At 51.0% G+C, this 18919-nt stretch overlaps 1 protein-coding gene across 3 annotated transcripts in view; it reads left to right on the top strand.

The window, feature by feature from the left end:
* Positions 1 to 18919, top strand: part of KCNIP3 (potassium voltage-gated channel interacting protein 3) — a 120092-nt gene extending 101173 nt beyond the window's left edge. For all 3 annotated transcript variants that reach the window (XM_038759253.1, XM_038759252.1, XM_038759254.1), the window contains 7 exons: positions 6181 to 6305; positions 7099 to 7168; positions 7613 to 7683; positions 15214 to 15321; positions 17503 to 17607; positions 18007 to 18069; positions 18662 to 18919. In XM_038759253.1, the coding sequence (XP_038615181.1) occupies positions 6181 to 6305; positions 7099 to 7168; positions 7613 to 7683; positions 15214 to 15321; positions 17503 to 17607; positions 18007 to 18069; positions 18662 to 18709 (590 nt within the window). In that variant the 3' untranslated portion in view covers positions 18710 to 18919. The remainder of the gene's footprint in view (positions 1 to 6180; positions 6306 to 7098; positions 7169 to 7612; positions 7684 to 15213; positions 15322 to 17502; positions 17608 to 18006; positions 18070 to 18661) is intronic.

The raw sequence follows: 18919 nt of genomic DNA, 5'->3' as shown, positions 1-18919 counted from the left end.
GTTGAATGAGGGGAGTCAAGGATAACGCCAAAGTCATGGGCTTACGCGGCAAGAAAACTACACAGTGGGGCACCAAAGTACTGTCGATTTGGACTTTCCAGTGCTCTGCACGCGGTAAGCGCTCAATAAATACGACTGAATGAACGAATGGAAAGAATTCTAGGCAGAAGGGACAGTGCTCTGCACGGGGTAAGCGCTCAATAAATACGACTGAATGAATGTGAACACACAAGAGGTCAGTGATGAGAGAGATGAAAATGAGGAACGAGGAGTAGGCAGGCTTGGGAGGAATAAAGCGTGCATGCTAGGGGATAGTAGGAGAAAAACCAGGATTGGTAGGGTCAGCCGCCCCCGGATCCAATACACATCTAGTACAGTGCTCCGCGTGCAGTAGATGCCCAGGATAGCGCTCTCCTCAGATTGCCACTCATCCATGAGAAGCAGCGTGGCCTAATGGATGGAACATGGGCCTGTGTTCTAATCCCAGCTCTGCCACTTGTCTGTTGTGTGACCTTGGGCAAGTCATTTCGCTTCTCTGTGCCTCAGTTAACCTCACCTGTAAAATGGGGATTAATAATAATAATAATGATGGTATTTGTTAAGTGCTTACTACGTGCGAAGCACTGTTCTAAGCGCTGGGGGGGATACAAGGTGATCAGGTTGTCCGACGTGGGGCTCACAGTCCGTTGTTAAGCGCTTACTATGTGCGAAGCACTGTTCTAAGCGCTGGGGGAGATACAAGGTGGTCAGGTTGTCACACGTGGGGCTCACAGTCTTCATCCCCATTTTACAGATGAGAGAACTGAGGCCCAGAGAAGCTAAGTGACTTTCCCAAGGTCACACAGCAGACTTGTGGTGGAGCCGGGATTCGAACCCATGTCCTCTGACTCCCAAGCCCGGGGTCTTTCCACTGAGCCACCTGTGGGACAGGGACTATGTCCAACCCCAGCGCTTGACACGTAGTAAGTGCTTAACAAATATCGTTATCATTATTATTATTATTATTCAGTGCTCTGCATACAGTCCATGCCTGGTAGAGTGTTCTGCCCAACGTAGGTGCACAGAACAGGGCTCCCCACCCAGATGATACGCGGCCCATCCCAGTCAATCATTCCAAGTGCTTAGTACAGTGCTGTGCACACAGTAAGCGCTCAATAAATACAATCAAATGGATGAATCAATCAATCAACAGTATTTATTAATGATGGTATTTGTTAAGCGCTTACTATGTGCAAAGCACTGTTCTATTAAGTGTCAACTATGCAGAGTACCGTACTAAGCGCCTATAGACTTGAGTTAATAGGCACAATCACAATCACTCGTTCAATCGTATTTATTGAGCGCTTACTGTGTGCAGAGCACTGGACGAAGCGCTACTGGGGGAGACAGGTGCTAAAATAATTTGGACGAGGAGGGGGAAGGAAAGTGGATATATGGGTGAGTAAATTTCTTAAGTATTAGGCTGTACCCCAAAGTGCCTCAGGCAGTGGTGGTGAGTCCATGGTATGGAGTCCATGATGGGGTGAAGCGGGGAACAAACACAGACATTAAAATAAATAATTGTTAATAAGTGCTGTGGGGTCCAGCGCTTAGAACAGTGCTTTGCACATAGTAAGTGCTTAATAAATGCCATTATTATTATTATTATTATTATTATTATTATTATTATTGAGGGTGGGGGAATGCCACATGTCCAAAGATCATGGTTCCAAATGCACAGATGACACAGAAAAGAGAGGGAGAGATAGAGGGCTTAATTGGGGAAAGCCTCTTGGAGGAGATGGGACCTTATTGAAGGTCTTTAATAATGTTGCCCGGTGTATATGGGAAGAGGAGGGAATTCCAGGTCAGAGGGAGGATGTAGGAAAGAGGTTGTTGGTGAGGCAGATGAGATCAGGGCTAGTGCTAGAGGAACAAAGTGTGCAGGCTGGGCCGAAGGAGGAGATCAGGGATGTAAGGAAGGAGGAGACAAGCCCATCGAGGGCTTTAAAGCTGATTGATGGTAAGGAGCTTCTGTTGGATGTGGAAGTGGATGGACAACTATTGGACTGAGCTTTTTTGAGAAAAAATGATTGGGTAGCAGAGTGATGTACGGACTGGACTGGGGAGAGACAGAAGGGAGGGAGGTCAGCGAGGAGGCTGATGCAGTCGAGATGAGCTAGGATCTGCCCTTTCCTCTCCATCCAAACCGCTCCCTTGTTGGTACAGTTTCTCATCCTATCCCGACTGGATTACTGCCTAAGCCTCCTTTCTGATCTCGCATCCTTCTGTCTCTCCCTGCTTCACAGATTATCTTTCTACAGAAATGCTCTGGACGTGTCACTCCCCTCCTCAAAAATCTCCAGTGGTTGCCTTTCAACCTTCATATCATCATCAATCGTATTTATTGAGCGCTTACTGTGTGCAAAGCCCTGTACTAAGCACTTGGGAAGTACAAATTGGCAACATATAGAGACAGTCCCTACCCAACAGTGGGCTCACAGTCTAATATGCTTCATATGAAGCAAAAATTCCTCACTGTTGGCTTCAAAGCCGTCCATCCCCTAGTCCCCTCCTACCTCACCTCCCTTCTCTCCTTCTACATCCCAGCCCGCACCCTCCACTCCTCTGCCACTAACCTCCTCACCGTGCCCCGTTCTCACCTGTCCCGCCGTCAACCCCCAGCCCACGTCCTGCCCCTGGTCTTGTACTTTCCAAGCACTTAGTACAGTGCTCTGCACACCGTGAGCGCTCAGTAAATATGATTGAATGAATGAATGATTAGTGTAGTAGCCATTTGGGCGGAAAGGAAAGGGCAGACTTTTGTGATGTTGTGAAGGTAGAACAGACAGGCTTTGGTGACAGGTGGAATATGTGCACTATATGACAGAGTTGAGTTCCAGACCAGAGGCAGGACGCGGATGAAGGGTCAACTGAGAGTTCGACAAGATCAAGGTACAGAAAGTCATAATAATAATTTTGGTGTTTGTTAAGCGCTTACTATGTACAAAGCACTGTTCTAAGCACTGGGGAGGATACACGGTGATCCAGTTGTCCCATATGGGGCTCACAATCTTAATCCCCATTTTCCAGATGAGGTCACTGAGGCCCAGAGAAGTGAAGTGACTCGCCCAAAGTCATATGGCTGACAAGCGGTGGAGCCGGGATTTGAACCCATGACCTCTGACTCCCAAGCCCGGGCTCTTTCCCCTGAGCCACGCTGCTGGTGTCAGAGGAGCGAAATGTGAGGGCTGGGTTGTGAAAAATCAGTGAGGTAAGATAGGAATGGGTAAGGTGATTGAGTTCTTTAAAGTCGATGGTAAGGAGTTTCCGATTGATGAGGAGTTGGATGGGCAATCACTGCTGGTTCTTGGAGGAGTGGGGAAATGGGACCTGAATGCTTCTGTAGAAAAATGATCCGGGAAGCAGAGTAAAATATGGACTGGAGTGGGGAAAGACTGAAGGCAGGGAAGTCAAAGAGGAGGCTGATGTGGAAATCAAGGTGGGATAAGATAAGTGCTTGGATCGGCGTAGTGGCAATTTAGATGGAGAGGTGGGTTTTAACCATTTTATGAAGGTACAACCCACAGGATCACACAGTGAGCGCTCAGTAAATACGATTGAATGAATGAATGAATGGTGGCGGATTGTCCATGTGGGTAGTGTTAGAGAAATGGGTTGAGAATAGTGCCCGGGTTATGGGCTCGTGAGATGGGGAGACTGGTGGTTCTGTCTACAGTAATGGAAAGTTAGGAGTAGGACAGAATTTGGGTGAAAGACAAGGAGTTTAATTGGTGGGGGCGGTTTATGCATTTTGTTTGAGGTGTTGGTGGGACATCCAAATTGAGATCGCAAACCCCGGCCCCCCTGGCTGGTTTCAGGACTTTTCTGGAGCGGATGAGCCTCGGTGACGTGTAGTAGAGTTAAACCACACCACAGACCACCAAGGTTACTGTGAAAAGTTTTTACTTTGTTTTTACTTTACTCATGAGCAAGGGAGTAACACATACACACTCTCACTCACTCCACTCCACCAAGGGTCCAACACCAGTCTGCTGGTCCAGGGACCCCGCTCTGCCGGCGCTTCTTTCTGCTTCTAAGTTCCTCCGCCTTCTGCTGCTTTCGATTGCTGCTCTCCTGCTGCTCACTTCTTTAATGCTTGCTTCTCTGTGCTGTTTCTACTCCAGGTTTTTCACTCCGCATGTCTCTTTTTTGCTTTCTGTGTGCCTTCTTGCGATTCAAAGCGACCGCCTTTTATCCGTGGCTCTGTGTGGCAGTCATCACCTGTCTCAGGTACAGCCCATCAGTGGCTTCACCAGTTTTTCCTTGTTGTTATTCGTGGGATCATAAACAGTCACTAATCAGGCAGCTTGTTTTGGGCTCGCCACGTCGTCCTGAAGGCAGAAGGAAAACGAGACTGCAAAAAAAGAGAAAGAACAGGCTGGAGATGTAGATGTAGGAATCATCTGTGTAGAGTTGGGAGTTGAAGCCATGGGAGCAAATAAGGTGGAGATGAAGGATAGAAGGAAGCCCAGAACTGAGTCTTGAAGAGCCCCAGGGGGTGGGAGGCAGAGGAGGAGCCCAAGAAAGGGACTGCGGAAGAATGGCCGGAGAGATGGGAGGAGAACCAGGAGAGGACAGTGTCAGTGGAGCCAAGGCTGGATAATGTTTCCGGGTGAAGGCAGGTGGGAGGTTGAGGAGGATTAGAATGGTACAGAGGCCATTAGATTTGGCAAGAAGGAGATCACTGGTGTCCTTAGCGAAGGCAGTTTTGGGGAAGTGAAGGGGTCAGAAGCCAAACTGGAGGGAGTCAAGGAAAGAATTGGAGGAGAAGAAGTGGAGGGAGCAAATGTAGATAACTCGCTCAAGGAGTTGGGAGAGCGGTGATAACTGGAGGGAGTCATGGGGTTAAGGAAGGGGTTTTTTTCGGATGAGGAGACATTACTATTATTATTATTATGAGCTTGTTTGAAAGCATTGGGCAAGAGTGGAAGCCATTGTGGAGAGTGAAGAATCAAAGATTGTGGTCAGGGAGGGAAGGAGGGAGGGGATAAGGTACAAAGGGATGGGGGTAGATTTTGAGAGGAGGCGGGAGAACCCCTCTTGAGATATTGCTGGAAAAGATGAGAGAGTTGAAGAAGGGGCAGGAGGAGGGAAGGCCTGCAGAGGAGCAGGGGAGATTTTAGGGAGATCACACTTGACGGTGTCAATTTTATCAATAAAGTATGCGGCCAGATCATTAGAAACAAGTGATGGAGGGTGGAAGTACAGGGGTTTTGAGGGGGGAATTTAACATCTGAAACAGCTGGTGCGGGCAGTGGAAGGGGAGTCGGTAAGGAGGGAGAAATAATGTTGCCGGACAGTGGAGAGGATAGAGTTGATGGGATGCGGCCTCTCTTCCCTGGGAGCTGTAGGTCTGAGGCTCCGACACGTCCCGGCCTCCAGCTCCATCCCCTAGGGTCCCGCTGGCTGGCTGGGAAAGAGGGAGCGGTTCCCTCCCCGCCTCCCCCCATATCCCTTTCTCCACCTCTGGAGCCATGGATTTCAGCTCCCAGTGAGTGTATGGGAGCAAGCAATTTTGGAATCACTCAGTCGACCATCATTGGCGTTTATTGTGTGCTTACTGTGTGCAGAGCACTGTACTAAGTACTAGGGAGAGTCCTCTAGACTGTAAATTCATTATGGGCAGGCAACCGGTCTGCTAATTCTGTTGTAGTACCCTCTCCCTGGTACTTAGTACAGAGCTCTGCACGTAGTAAGAGCTCAAAAAACACCATGAATCGATTGAGACGACAGAGTCGGTGGTCACAGCCCCTGACCACGAGAACGTACAATCCAGTAATCTCTACGGTGTTGGGCGCGGATTCCGAGAAGGCTGGGGAGGGGGCCTTTGTGAGCAGAGCTTTCGTGAGCCATACCTCGCCCCTGGATAGGGGGTCCTCATAGGCCGGAAGTGAGGGTTGAGGGGGTGGGCGGGGAGTGCTGACCACTGGTTTTCCCCAGCAATGCAATCCAAGGAACAAAGAGCCCTTCTTTGAGCGTGGAAGAGCAGGGGCCCGTGAGGAGCCTGCCCCGGTGATCCGTGCCCAGATTTCCCCCGACGTGCCCCAGCCCGGCTGGGGGTCCGGCCTGCCGTTCACCCCCTCCTATGTGGGGGAGACCCCCTCCCCGGGCACTCCTCAATGCCCTCTGTCCCTCCAGACAGCAGTGACGGCGAGCTGGAGCTCTCAACCCTGCGACACCAGCCGGAGGGCCTGGACCAGCTGCAGGCCCAGACCAAGTTCACCAAGAAGGAACTGCAGTCGCTGTACCGAGGCTTCAAGAACGTGAGCGTCCCAGCCCGCTTCCCCTTACCAGGGCTGACCCAGCTGCCCCCACCCAAACGGTGGTCCCCTACCCCTCCCATTTTCCCTACCCAGTGCATTCCTCACCGTCCTCCCGCCCAGGGCCGAACCTGCGGCCTCTTTCGTCTTTGATGACCCCTGACCGGACTGTTCCCAGCGCCCCACCACCCCGCAACCTCCCTGCCCGGGGCTGCCCTCACAGCCCCGCCTTGCCCAGGGTTGCCCACGCTCCCTCTGGCCCCAAGGACTAGGGCTGGCAGAGGCACTGAGTCATGGGAGCTGAGCTGTCAGGGTGCCAGAGGAGGAGGGAGGGGCGGGAATTGCTGCAGGGTTGTAGTCGGGCCAAATCTGAGGTGGCCAAACCTCCCTCTCGCCCCACCTCCCAATCCCTCCGAGGGACTAGAGGGGTCACCGCCTTGAGTTTTTAGCCTCCTTACCCCGGCTAGGGCCCATGAACGGAACAGGGTGAGGATGGGTTCCTCAGGGTTACTACTGGAATATTTTCCAGGATGGAGAAGACAGTCCTGGGACAAGGGAAACAGTAAATCCTTTAACGCTGCACCACCCAGGTCTAGCCAGAGAGACCACATTTATGATAAATAAAAGGGTTACAGGGGCTTCCACAGGAGGGAAGCCCCCGACGGGGAGTGGAGATAGGTGACAGGTCAGCCGTGATGCCACAGGTCACGGGAGAGGAGGTGAGCCCCTGCGGGGAGCGGCCAGGGAAGCTGGGCCGGGCCGGGCCACTGTGACCAAGAAATCCTCCTTCCCGCAGGAATGTCCTACCGGCCTGGTAGACGAAGAAACCTTCAAGCTCATCTACTCCCAGTTCTTCCCTCAGGGAGGTGAGTCGGCCGCCCGCAGACCTGACCCTTCTCGGAGGGGCCGTGACCCTCCCAAGACTGCCCGGGTCCTGTCCCCCAGTGCCTCTCTTTGGCTAGGGTGGCCCTGGTTGCGGGGCCCAAGAGGGAAGGTGTCCCCTTGGGGTGGTGGCCACAGCCCCTTGCCCCCTGTGGGAAGCCCCCTCTCTCACCAGGCGGGGGTCATCAGGCCGGGGACTCTACAGAACGGCTTCAGAGTCCACTTCATCTGGGTGGTGGCATGGGAGAGCGAGGAGGCCCTGGGGTTTCTGGTGGGCCTGGCCCTCGGGGGACTGGAGCCGCTCTCTGAAACTGGGCCCACCGCGGACCCCGCCTCAGTGTCCCCTTCCTTACCCTCCCCTCCCGGCCCGCTGGGGCCACCGCGGGGCCCCGCTGTGACCTGGACTGACCCTCTCGCTCTCCTCACAGATGCCACCATGTACGCCCATTTCCTCTTCAACGCCTTTGACGCAGACGGCAACGGGGCCATTCACTTCGAGGTGGGTCCTGGCTCCCGGCCCCATGGGCCGCCCGTCAGACGGAAATGGACCCTATCCCGGAGCCCACGGCGCTGCCTTTCCCGAAGATTCCCACCTGAGACCCTGGGAAGGGATGGCTACGGGTCCAGAGGCTAGAAACCAGTGGGAATGAGTCCACATGTGTCTGCTGCACGTGGGCTTCTGGGGAGTGGGTCTACTGAGGGACTGCTATGTATGCGTCTTCTGCGTGGGCTTGTCTACTCTTATGTATGTGTTGGGTTCATGTGCCAACTGTGTGACATAGGTGTGTCAGCTATGTGAGCTTGTGAACTATCACATACGTGTCTACTGACTGACTGATTGATGGCTATAATAATAATAATGATGATGATAGCATTTATTAAGCGCTTACTATGTGCAAAGCACAGTTCTAAGCACTGGGGAGGTTAACAAGGTGATCAGGTTGCCCCACGGGGGGCTCACAGTCTTCATCCCCATTTTACAGATGAGGGAACTGAGGCTCAGAGAAGTGAAGTGACTTGCCCAAAGTCACACAGCTAACAGTGGGCGGAGTCAGGATTAGAACCCACGACCTCTGACTCCCAAACCCACGCTCTTTCAACTGAGCCACGCTGCTTCTCAAGGTGTCAGCTGTGGGCATTTGTCTACCTAATGTGTGTTCCGTGTCTACTGTGTTTGTCAGCTGAGTGTGTCAGCCACATGCAGATGCCTTATGTGTGCAGATGTCCACTGTGTGACTGCTAAGTGTGTCAGCTGTGTGCGCTTGTATTCCCTATATGTGTCACGTGTGTGATTCTACTGTGTGACTGCTATATGTGTGTCAGCTGTGTGCGCTCCGTGTGTTTGCTGTGCGCATCGGTTGCTTGTGTCTACTGTGTATCAGCTCCATTCTCACCCTCTAGGCTGTAATCTCTTTGTAGTCAGGGAATTTGTCTACCAACTCTGTTATATTGTGCTCTCCCAAGCGCTTAGTACATTCATTCATTTATTCAATCACAGTTATTGAGCACTTACTGTGTGCAGAGCACTGTACTAAGCGCTTGGGAAGTACAAGTTGGCAACATATAGAGACGGTCCCCACCCAACAGCGGGCTCACAAATAGTACAGCGTTCTGCACACAGTAAACCCTCAATAAATACCATCGCTTGATTGGTTGTTAGCTGTAGACTTATCTACTCTATAAGTGTGTCTGCTGTGTGTGTTACTTGTCCACTTTGGGTCCACTAAAACTGTGTCCTTTGTGTGAGCTTGCCTACCCTATGTATGCATCAGCTGTGCAGGTTATGTCAGTGTGGCTACTGTGTATGTTGTAACTAAGTCTTCTGTATGTGTGTGAGCATCTGCCTTCTGGGTTTGTCTATGTGTGTATTTACTGGGTGTATACATGTGATATGTGTATCTAATGAGGGTGTGTTTATTAATAACAACAATAATAATAATAATTTGTTAAGTGCTTGCTATGTGTCAGGGCTGCTCTGAGCACTGGAGTAGATACAAGGTAACGAGGTTGTCCCATGTCAGGGTTCACTGTCTTCCTCCCCATTTTACAGATGAGGTAACTGAGGCACAGAGAAATTAAGTGACTTGCCCAAGGTCACACAGCAGACAGGTGGTGGAGCGGGATTAGAACCCAGGACCTTCTGACTCCCAAGCCCGGGCTCTAGTCATGCTGCAAGAGAAGCAGCGTGGCTCAGTGGAAAGAGCCCGGGCTTTGGAGTCAGAGGTCATGGGTTCAAATTCCGGCTCCACCAATTGTCAGCTGGGTGACTTTGGGCAAGTCACTTAACTTCTCTGTGCCTCAGTTACCTCATCTGTAAAATGGGGATTAAGACTGTGAGCCCCCCATGGGACAACCTGATCACCTTGTAACCTCCCCAGCTTTGCACATAGTAAGCGCTTAATAAATGCCATCAGTATTATTATTATTATTAGCAGGCTGCAACTCTGTTTACTATGTGTGCATATGTATGTGCTTGTTCTGCTGTGTGTGTGTGTGTGTGTTGTTACTATGTGCACCTGCTGTTTGTTGTATGCACTCCTCTAGACTGTAAACTCACTGTGGGTAAGGAGTGTGTCTGTTTACTCTTCCAGTTGCTTAGTACAGTGCTCAGCACACAGTAAATGCTCAATAAATATGATTGATTGTATTCATTCCTTCGATTGTGTTTACTGAGCGCTTACTGTGTGCAGAGCACTGTACTAAGAGCTTGGGAAGGACAAGTCGGTAACATATAGAGACGGTCCCTACCCAACAATGGGCTGTTATGTGTGTGTGTGTCTCTATCAATCAATCAATCAATCAATCGTATTTATTGAGCGCTTACTGTGTGCAGAGCACTGTGCTAAGCGCTTGGGAAGTCCAAGTTGGCAACATATAGAGACGGTCCCTACCCAACAGCGGGCTCGCAGTCTAGAAGGGGGAGACAGAGAACAAAACCAAACATATTAACAAAATAAAATAAATAGAATAGATACGTACAAGTAAGATAAATACAGTCTCTACTGTGCATGTGTGCGTGTGTGTGATTGTTTTGTGTGGGCATCCTCTGCTGTGTGTGTGTGTGTGTGTACGCACGCGGGCATGCCTGACTTCACCCAGAGGGCTCCAAACTTGTGAACCTGAAGGCAACACAAAAAATTTTCAGCTCCCAGCTGGGCTACGTAGGCCGATCCCCCCACCGTGGCACCAGGGTGGCCGATGGCCGGTACCCGCCGCTGTCTCTCTCCCAACCTCAGCGTCAGACGAAAGGAAGACTGGACCTCCGTCCCCACCCCCAAAGTCCAGTCCCATGCTCCCTAGGGGGCTGCCTCTCCAGCTGCGTCGGTGAGAGTTGGGGGAAGCCAAAGTTTGGACGATAGGATGGGGTAGGAGAGAGGACTGTGGGAGACAGGCCATAAGGGCTCTAAGAGCTGTGGGCAGGGGTTTCACCGAGCAGGCCAAGGCTGAGGGGCAGCCACCTGTCTGCTGTGTGACTTTGGGCAAGTCACTTAACTTCTCTGTGCCTCGGTTACCTCATCTGTAAAATGGGGATCAATCAATCAATCAATCAATCGTATTTATTGAGCGCTTACTGTGTGCAGAGCACTGTACTAAGCACTTGGGAAGTACAAGTTGGCAACATATAGAGACGGTCCCTACCCAACAGTGGGCTCACAGTCTAAAAGGGATGAGGACTGTGAGCTCCACATGGGACAACCTGATCACCTTGTATCCTCCCCAGCGCTTAGAGCGGTACTTTGCACATAGTAAGCGCTTAACAAATGCCATCGCTATTATTATTCTTAAGTGTGAGCAGCAGTGAAGGGATGGCAGCGGTCCCCCTGGCATGCTCTGAGAGATGCCCCACCTAGCCAGCCTCCTGGCCGCCACTGCCTTCCCACCTCTCCCCACCCCCTCCGCCTCCCGGCCTTTGGGCCTGGAGAGCAGAGCTTTAAAATAGCTCCGGCCAAACCCGCAAGACCAGGAAATCCTTCCTGGGCCCCTCACTGCCGATGCTGCTTCTATCTCGGGCTCCAGAGGAGGGTCAAGGGCAGCTGGGAGGGAAAGACGCCGAAACAGCCTGTGGGAGTTCAGATATCCGGGCTGGCGGTGACGGCGTAATAGCAAGCAGCACGGGGGCTCTGAGGAGCTATTGCTTTCACCTCGTCTGGGCAAACGGGGAGAGGGCACGACTGGCAGAGAGCCAGCCGGAGGGATTAGGTCTCACTGAACCTCCATTTCTCCACCTGTAATTGGATAGATGGCAGGGACGAGGAGGAGGCTGGAGGGATTGGGGTGATCGATGCAAAATCTTCTCTGCCCATCCTCTCCTGCCCAGTTCGTCTCCCTTTTCCCCTCCCCTGCCCTCTCCTCCCCTCTCCTCCCTACCCATCTTACCCACGTTAGTCCCAACACCTGGGGAACCTGAGGAGAGGCGGGATGGCCTAGTGGCTAGAGCACAGGCCCGGGAGACAAAAAAGACCTGGGTTCTAATCCTGGCTCCACCACTTACCTCCTGTGTGACCTTGGGCGAGTCACCTCACTTCTCTAGGCCTCGGTTTCATCAACTGGAAAATGAGGATTAATACTGTGAGCCCTATATGGGACAGGGACTGTGCCCCGCCCAATTTGCTCGTATCGATCAATCAATCAATCGTATTTATCGAGCGCTTACTGTGTGCAGAGCACTGTACTAAGTGCTTGGGAAGTACAAGTTGGCAACATATAGAGACGGTCCCTACCCAACAGTGGGCTCACAGTCTAGAGATCCAACCTCAGTGCTTAGTACAGTGCCTGGCATGTAGTAAGCACTTTACAAATGCCACTGTTGTTATTATTATCATTCATTCATTCAATCATATTTATTGAGAGCTTACTGTGTGCAGAGTGCTTTGCACATAGTAAGCGCTTACTAGATGCCATCATTATTCTTATTATTATGAAACACTTGGAAAGTACAATTCAGCCACAGATAGAGACGATCCCTACCCGACAACGGGCTCACAGTCTAGAAGGGGGAGACAGACAACAAAACAGAACATGTAGTCAGGTGTCGTCATCAGAATAAATAGAAGTAAAGCTAGATGCATCGTTAAATAAAGCTATTGTTATTACTATAGGATAAACCGCCCCCCGTCCCGGGGCTGACGGGCGGATTCAAGGTGCCGGAGTGGCCAGAAGGGGCCGGGAGGAATCGCCCAGAGCCCCGTTGGCCTCCATTGAGAGGCATTCATTCATTCATTCATTCAATCGTATTTATTGAGCGCTTACTATGTGCAGAGCACTGTACTAAGCACTTGGGAAAGTCGGCAACACATATAGAGATGGTCCCTACCCAACAGTGGGCTCACAGTCTAGAAGGGGGAGACGGACAACAAAACAAAACATGTGGACAGCTGTACTTGGTAGAACCCAATACAACAGAGTTGGTAGACATGATCCCTGCCCACAAGGTTGAGGAATCAGGGAGTCTTAGTCCAGCCTCTGGCCTTTCGGCCGACGCCTTGGGCAAATCACAACCTCTCTGGGCTCCTGTTTCCTCTTCTGTAAAATGGGGATAAGATACCTGTCCTCCCTGCTTCAGGGATGTTGTAACATTAGAGGGAAATAACTGATATCAAAGAGCTTTGGGGAAATAAAAACTCCAGCCCCATCCAACTTTTAGTTTGGGTCCCATTATCCTGTGTCTCCCCAGGACCTTGACCTTCCCGACTTCACTCATTCATTCAGTTCACTCATTCGTATTTACTGAGCACTTACTGTGTACAGAGCTTGGGAGAATACAGTACAACGATAAACAGACACATTCCCTGTCCACGACGAGCTAACAGTCTAGAGCGGGGGAGACAGACATTAATATAAAAAAATAAGTTTCAGGTATGTACTGAAATGTTGTGGGGCTGGGAAGGGGGAAGAACAGAGGGAGCAAGTCAGAGCAACGCGAAAGGGCGTGGGAGAAGAGGAAACAGTGGGCTTAGGGAAGGCCTCCTGAAGGAGATGTGTCTTCAATAGGGCTGTGAAGACTGGGAGAGAGTAATTGTCGGATTTGAGGAGGGAGGGCATGGTGGGATGTGGGTGAAGGGTTGGTAGATAGGTGAGATGGAGGCTCAGTGAGAAGGTTAGCATTAGATTTGCTCTCTCTTTCTCTTCCACTCTTTCTCTCCCCCTCTCTCCCTCTCTCCTTTCCCATCTCATCCCTTTTTTTGTGCCATTTGTTAAGCACTTATAATGTGCCAAGCACTGTACCAAGCGCTGAGGTAGATACATAGTAATCTGATCGAATACTGTTCCACTCCCACGTGGGACTCCCAGTCCTAGTGGAAGGGAAAACAGGTAGTGAATCCCCATTTCACAGATGTGGAAACTCAGGCCCAGTGAAATCAGTTGACTTGCCCATGCTCATTCATTCAATCATATTTATTGAGCGCTTACTGTGTGCAGAGCACTGTACTAAGTGCTGGTCACACAACAGGCAAATGGCAGAGCCAAAATAAGAACTCAGGCCTGTCTCCTGACTCCCAGGTTCTTTCTACAAGGCCACACAGCCTCTTCGTCCCACACAATTTTCCCCTCCTCTTCTCATTTTTCCTTTCCCGCCTGCTCTCTCTTCCCTTTTTCCTTTTCACGTACTCCCTGACTGTTCCTGAAGGAGTTTACTCAGGGGACAGAGAGGGGAGAGAGGAGACCTCCTGCTTTTAACTCCCTCCCACTCTGCTGCTTACAGACCACCACTCTCTCCGCCTTCGGATCCCTCCTAAAATCACATCTCGCCAAGAGGCCTTTCCCTCTTTTCCCCTCTTTTCCCCTCCTCTCCCTTCTGCATTGCCCTCTCACTTGGATCTGTACCCTTTAAGCATTTGATATCCATCCCACCCTCAATCCCACAGCATTTATGTACGTATCCGTAATTTATTTTAAAGTCTGTCTCCCCGTCTAGACTGTAAGCTCCTTGTGGGCGGGGCTCATTTCTACCCACTCTGTTGTACTGGGCTTTCCCAAGTGCACAGTCCAATGCACTTAAATCAATAAATCAATCAATAAATTGATTGATTGGGGAGTCCATTGCCACCTGTCTAGTTGGGTTCTGGCTGTAACCCAGGGGTACCAGGGGTGCTGGCTTAGGGGCCATACCTGGAAGTGTCCCAAGCACTTAGTATGATGCTCCAAACTCTTAGTACAGTGCTCTGCACATAGAAAACTCCTCCACTTGTCCGCTGTGTGACTTTGGGCAAGTCACTTCACTTCTCTGGGCCTCAGTTACCTCATCTGTCAAATGGGGATGAAGACTGTAAGCTCCAACCTGATCACCTTGTATCCTCCCCAGTGCTTAGAACAGTGCTTGGCACATAGTAAGTGCTTAACAAATGCCATCATTATTATTATTATTATTATTCTCTGGGCCTCAGTTACCTCATCTGTCAAATGGGGATGAAGACTGTGAGCCCCACGTGGGACAACCTGATCACCTTGTATCCTCCCCAGTGCTTAGAACAGTGCTTGGCACATAGTAAGTGCTTAACAAATGCCATCATTATTATTATTATTATTATTCTCTGGGCCTCACTTCCCTCATCTGTCAAATGGGGATGAAGACTGTGAGCCCCACGTGGGACAACCTGGTCACCTTGTATCCTCCCCAGCGCTTAGAACAGTGCTCGGCACATAGTAAGTGCTTAACAAATACCATCATTATTATTATTATTATTATTATTCTCTGGGCTTCAGTTCCCTCATCTGTCAAATGGGGATGAAAACTGTGAGCCCCACGTGTGACAACCTGATCACCTTGTATCCTCCCCAGCGCTTAGAACAGCGCTCAGCACATAGTAAGAACTTAACAAATGACATCATCATTATTATTATTATTAAGAAGATTGATTGCCAGCCCTCAGCCGGCCTCCCACGTTGCTAACTTGATGGGAAGGTGGGCAGTCTACCCAGAGCTCCGGGCCTGCCGATCTCCTATCTCCCCATCCCGCTCTGGGGCTCTTGGGCTCCACTGGTCATTTGGCTTCCGTGATCCCCACCCTCCTCGGTGCTCTGGTTACAGGACTTTGTGGTCGGCCTCTCCGTCCTGCTGCGCGGCACAGTCCACGAGAAGTTGAAATGGGCCTTCAATCTGTACGACATTAACAAGGACGGCTACATCACGAAGGAGGTGACCCGGACGGGCTGCGGTTTGTGTTTGTGTTGAGGCTGGGGGGTGGGGGGATGGAGCGGCAGTGGCAGGGATGGTGGGGAGGCTCTAGGGATGGGGAGGAGAGAGACTGGGAGGCACAGGAAGGTCAGGGCCCGGGGAGCCCCGAGTTGGATTTGCAACCAGTGAGGGTGTGTACAGACTCCAAAGATTCATTCGTAGATGAATTCTACATTCATCCATTCATTCAGTCGTGTTTATTGAGTGCAAAGCACTGTACTGAGTGCTTGGGAGAGTACAATATAACAATAAACAGACACTTTCCCTGCTCACGATGAGCTCACAGTCAAAAGCGGGAGACACATCTAGACTGGAATCTTCTTGTGGGCAAGGATAATAATGATAATAATCATAGTGGCATTTATTAAGCGCTTACTATGTGCAAAGCACTGTTCTAAGCGCTGGGGAGGTTACAAGGTGATCAGGTTGTCCCCCTGGGGGCTCCCGGTCTGAATTCCCATTTTACAGATGAGGGAACGGAGGCACAGAGAAGTGAAGTGACTTGCCCGAAGTCACACAGCTGACAGGTGGCGGAGCCGGGATTTGAACCCATGACCTCTGACTCCAAAGCCTGGGCACTTTCCACTGAGCCACGCTGCTTCTCTGTGGATGGATCGTGCCCACCAACTCTGTTGTATTTTACTCTTCCAAGCGCTTTGTTCAGTGCTCGGCACTCAGGAAGTGCTCAACAAATACCGCTGATTGGAAGAGGGCTCTGGGATCAGGCGGGCCGGGTTTAGGGGAGGTAGGCTTGCCCCCATCCCCTATTTCCTCTGTCCTCAAGCAGGCCTCAGAGTAGAAGTAGAGTAGAAGGGTGGCTTCCTCCGAGGCCACGTGTGCGGGGGCCCAAACTCGTATCTAAGACCCTCAGGGAGCGGGAGTTGTAAGGGCATCACTTCTCTTCACCTCCCAGGGTGTCACCTCCAGCGGCCAGGTCATTCATTCATTCAATCGTATTTATTGAGCGCTTACTGTGTGCAGAGCACTGTACTAAGCGCTTGGGAAGTAGAAGTTGGCAACATCTAGAGACGGTCCCTACCCAACAGCGGGCTCACAGTCTAGAAGGGGGAGACAGAGAACAAAACAAAGCATATTAACAAAATAAAATAAATAGAATAAATGTGTACAAATAAATAAATAAATATGGGAGAGGACTCTGTGGCAGGGTTGGGCCTAGTTTGGCCAATCCCTCGCGCTTCCGGGTGGGCCTGGGCCTGGGAGATGGCTGAGAGAGGGTGTGCGTCTCCCTGACCGCTGGCCCTCGGGAGCAGAACCTGTTATCAACACTGATTAAGCACTTAGTACAGTGCTCTGCACACAGTAAGCGCTCAATAAATACGATTGAATGAATGATATTGGAATTATCGTTTTGGGATTGTTTTGCCCCATTACGTCTGGTGTTTACTAGCCGCTTGCTGTGTAGCAGGACCCGTTATTAGTATCGTTATCGGGATTATAGTTATTACTGCTATTGAGCTTGTTTTGCTCAATAGCTTTTGCTCAGTTTCTGTTATTTGCCAGTCTCTTGCTTTAGGCAAAGTATTGTCCCAGGTGCCGGAAAGCCAGGGCTTTGGACTCACACCAGATCCCTGACTCCCAGGGAATTCGCGGCCTCAAAGTGGCAGAAGGACAGACCCTGGGAAATAATAATAATAATAATGGCATTTATTAAGCGCTTACTATGTGCAAAGCACTGTTCTAAGCGCTGGGGAGTTTACAAGGAGATTAGGTTGTCCCACATGGGGTTCACAGTCTTAATCCCCATTTTACAGATAAGGTAACTGAGGCACAGAGAAGTTAAGTGAAACGAAACAACCAAGAAAATTCTATAATAGCCCGATTACCCTGTATCATCTCATCAGTGGTATTTATGATGCACTTACTCTGTGCAGAGCTCTACTCCTGTGCTTGGAACAGTGCTTGGCACATAGTAGGTGCTTCGCAAATGCCATTACGAAGAATAAATACCATTATTAACACCAATAACTCCAGAGCCACAGCAAGAAGCCGCTCTCAACCCTGCTTGAGGGAAGAGTTCTTGGCTTGTGCATCTTTTTAAGGGGACCTCCCCATCCCCAGCGGCACAGGGACTCCCCTAGCTTCAATTCCCTCCTCCTCCCCTTCCTCCTCCTTCTCCTCCAGGAGATGCTGGCTATCATGAAGTCCATTTATGACATGATGGGTCGCCACACCTTCCCCATTCTGAGGGATGAGGCCCCCCTGGAACACGTGGAGAGGTTCTTTCAGGTAACGTCCCGTGGAAAGGACGCCTACGAGATGGTGAGCCCTGGAGAGAAAAACTAGCTGGGAAAGGTAGATCTGGAGGCTGAGGGAAATGGGCTAACTGGGGAGAGGGAACTTGAGAGAGAGAGGCACCCAGGGCAGGTAGAAACCTTGGGCTTGGGGTGGGGGCAGGAGAAGGGAAAGTCTGAGAGAGAGGGAGAGAGGAAACACTGCAAGCACTTTTGTGTGTAAACTCTGTGTGGCTGGGGATGAAGCCCACCTGGCCCCATCCAAGGGAGAGACCCACCCAGCCCCAGCCAACAGCTGAGCCTAGACTCAGAAAGCCCACTCTAGAGCCCCTCGTCCAGGCCTGCTCCATCCCAGAGGGTCCACCATCTCAAGGCGCGGGGGTTTGTGTTGCAGAAAATGGACCGCAATCAGGACGGAGTGGTTACAATGGAGGAGTTTCTGGAGACTTGTCAAAAGGTGAGCTTCTTGCCTCCTGACTCTTCCCTTCCAAGGGTCCTCGGGAATTCCGAACCTGATGCCACGCGCCTCATCGCCTCCCCGCCTCTCATGCCTCCGCCCCAGAGCTTAGCTCTCTCCCACATCTCCTGTTGACTCTGTGAGGCTGGAAAAGCAGCCTGGGGCAGGCCAGGCGTGGTTCTACTGAGTTCTGTTATTGGGGCCTGGGGCTTCTGAGAGTGTGTGTATGAAAGAGGGAGCAAGAGAGAGAGAGAGAGAGAGAGAGAGAGAGAGAGAGAGAGAGAAAAGTAGTCTGACAATATCACGGGATCTAAGAACAGGAACTGAAAAGGGGCTTGGTGACCACCTCAAATGTGCAAGTATGCAGGGACATCTATGAGTCCTCATTGCCAGCAGCCTCATCTTCCAACGAAAACTCACATCACTCATTCACTCATTCGTTGATGACAGTTTGCCCCCCATTACCAGCACAGTCATTGGTTTTGGGGCCCGCCCCTCTGACCTTTCTCTCCAGTTAGGGTGGGAGTGGGGAACGGTCACTGGCCCCCCACAGTTTCAACACTCCCTGTTTTTTCTCTCATTCACATCACAGGACGAGAACATCATGAGCTCCATGCAGCTGTTTGAGAACGTGATCTAGCGGCGCCGTGGCCCGGCTTCCTGGGGCTCTGTCAAAATGGCTGTGCTGCGGCCAGCCACTGCCGCCACCAGAAACAGTTTTTATAGATTTCAAGAAAAAAAAACTGTTCAAAACGTTTGCTCCAGATGCACATATCCAGGGGACCGCTGGACTTGGAAAGGGCAAACCAGAGACTAAGTGACTGAGACAGACCAGGGGAGAGAATGTGGG

Source organism: Tachyglossus aculeatus, chromosome 17, assembly GCF_015852505.1.
Source record: "Tachyglossus aculeatus isolate mTacAcu1 chromosome 17, mTacAcu1.pri, whole genome shotgun sequence".
In the NCBI taxonomy this organism is placed as follows: domain Eukaryota; kingdom Metazoa; phylum Chordata; class Mammalia; order Monotremata; family Tachyglossidae; genus Tachyglossus; species Tachyglossus aculeatus.
The sequence above is the reverse complement of the archived record's forward strand: the minus strand, read 5'-3'. Positions and strand labels throughout refer to the sequence as shown.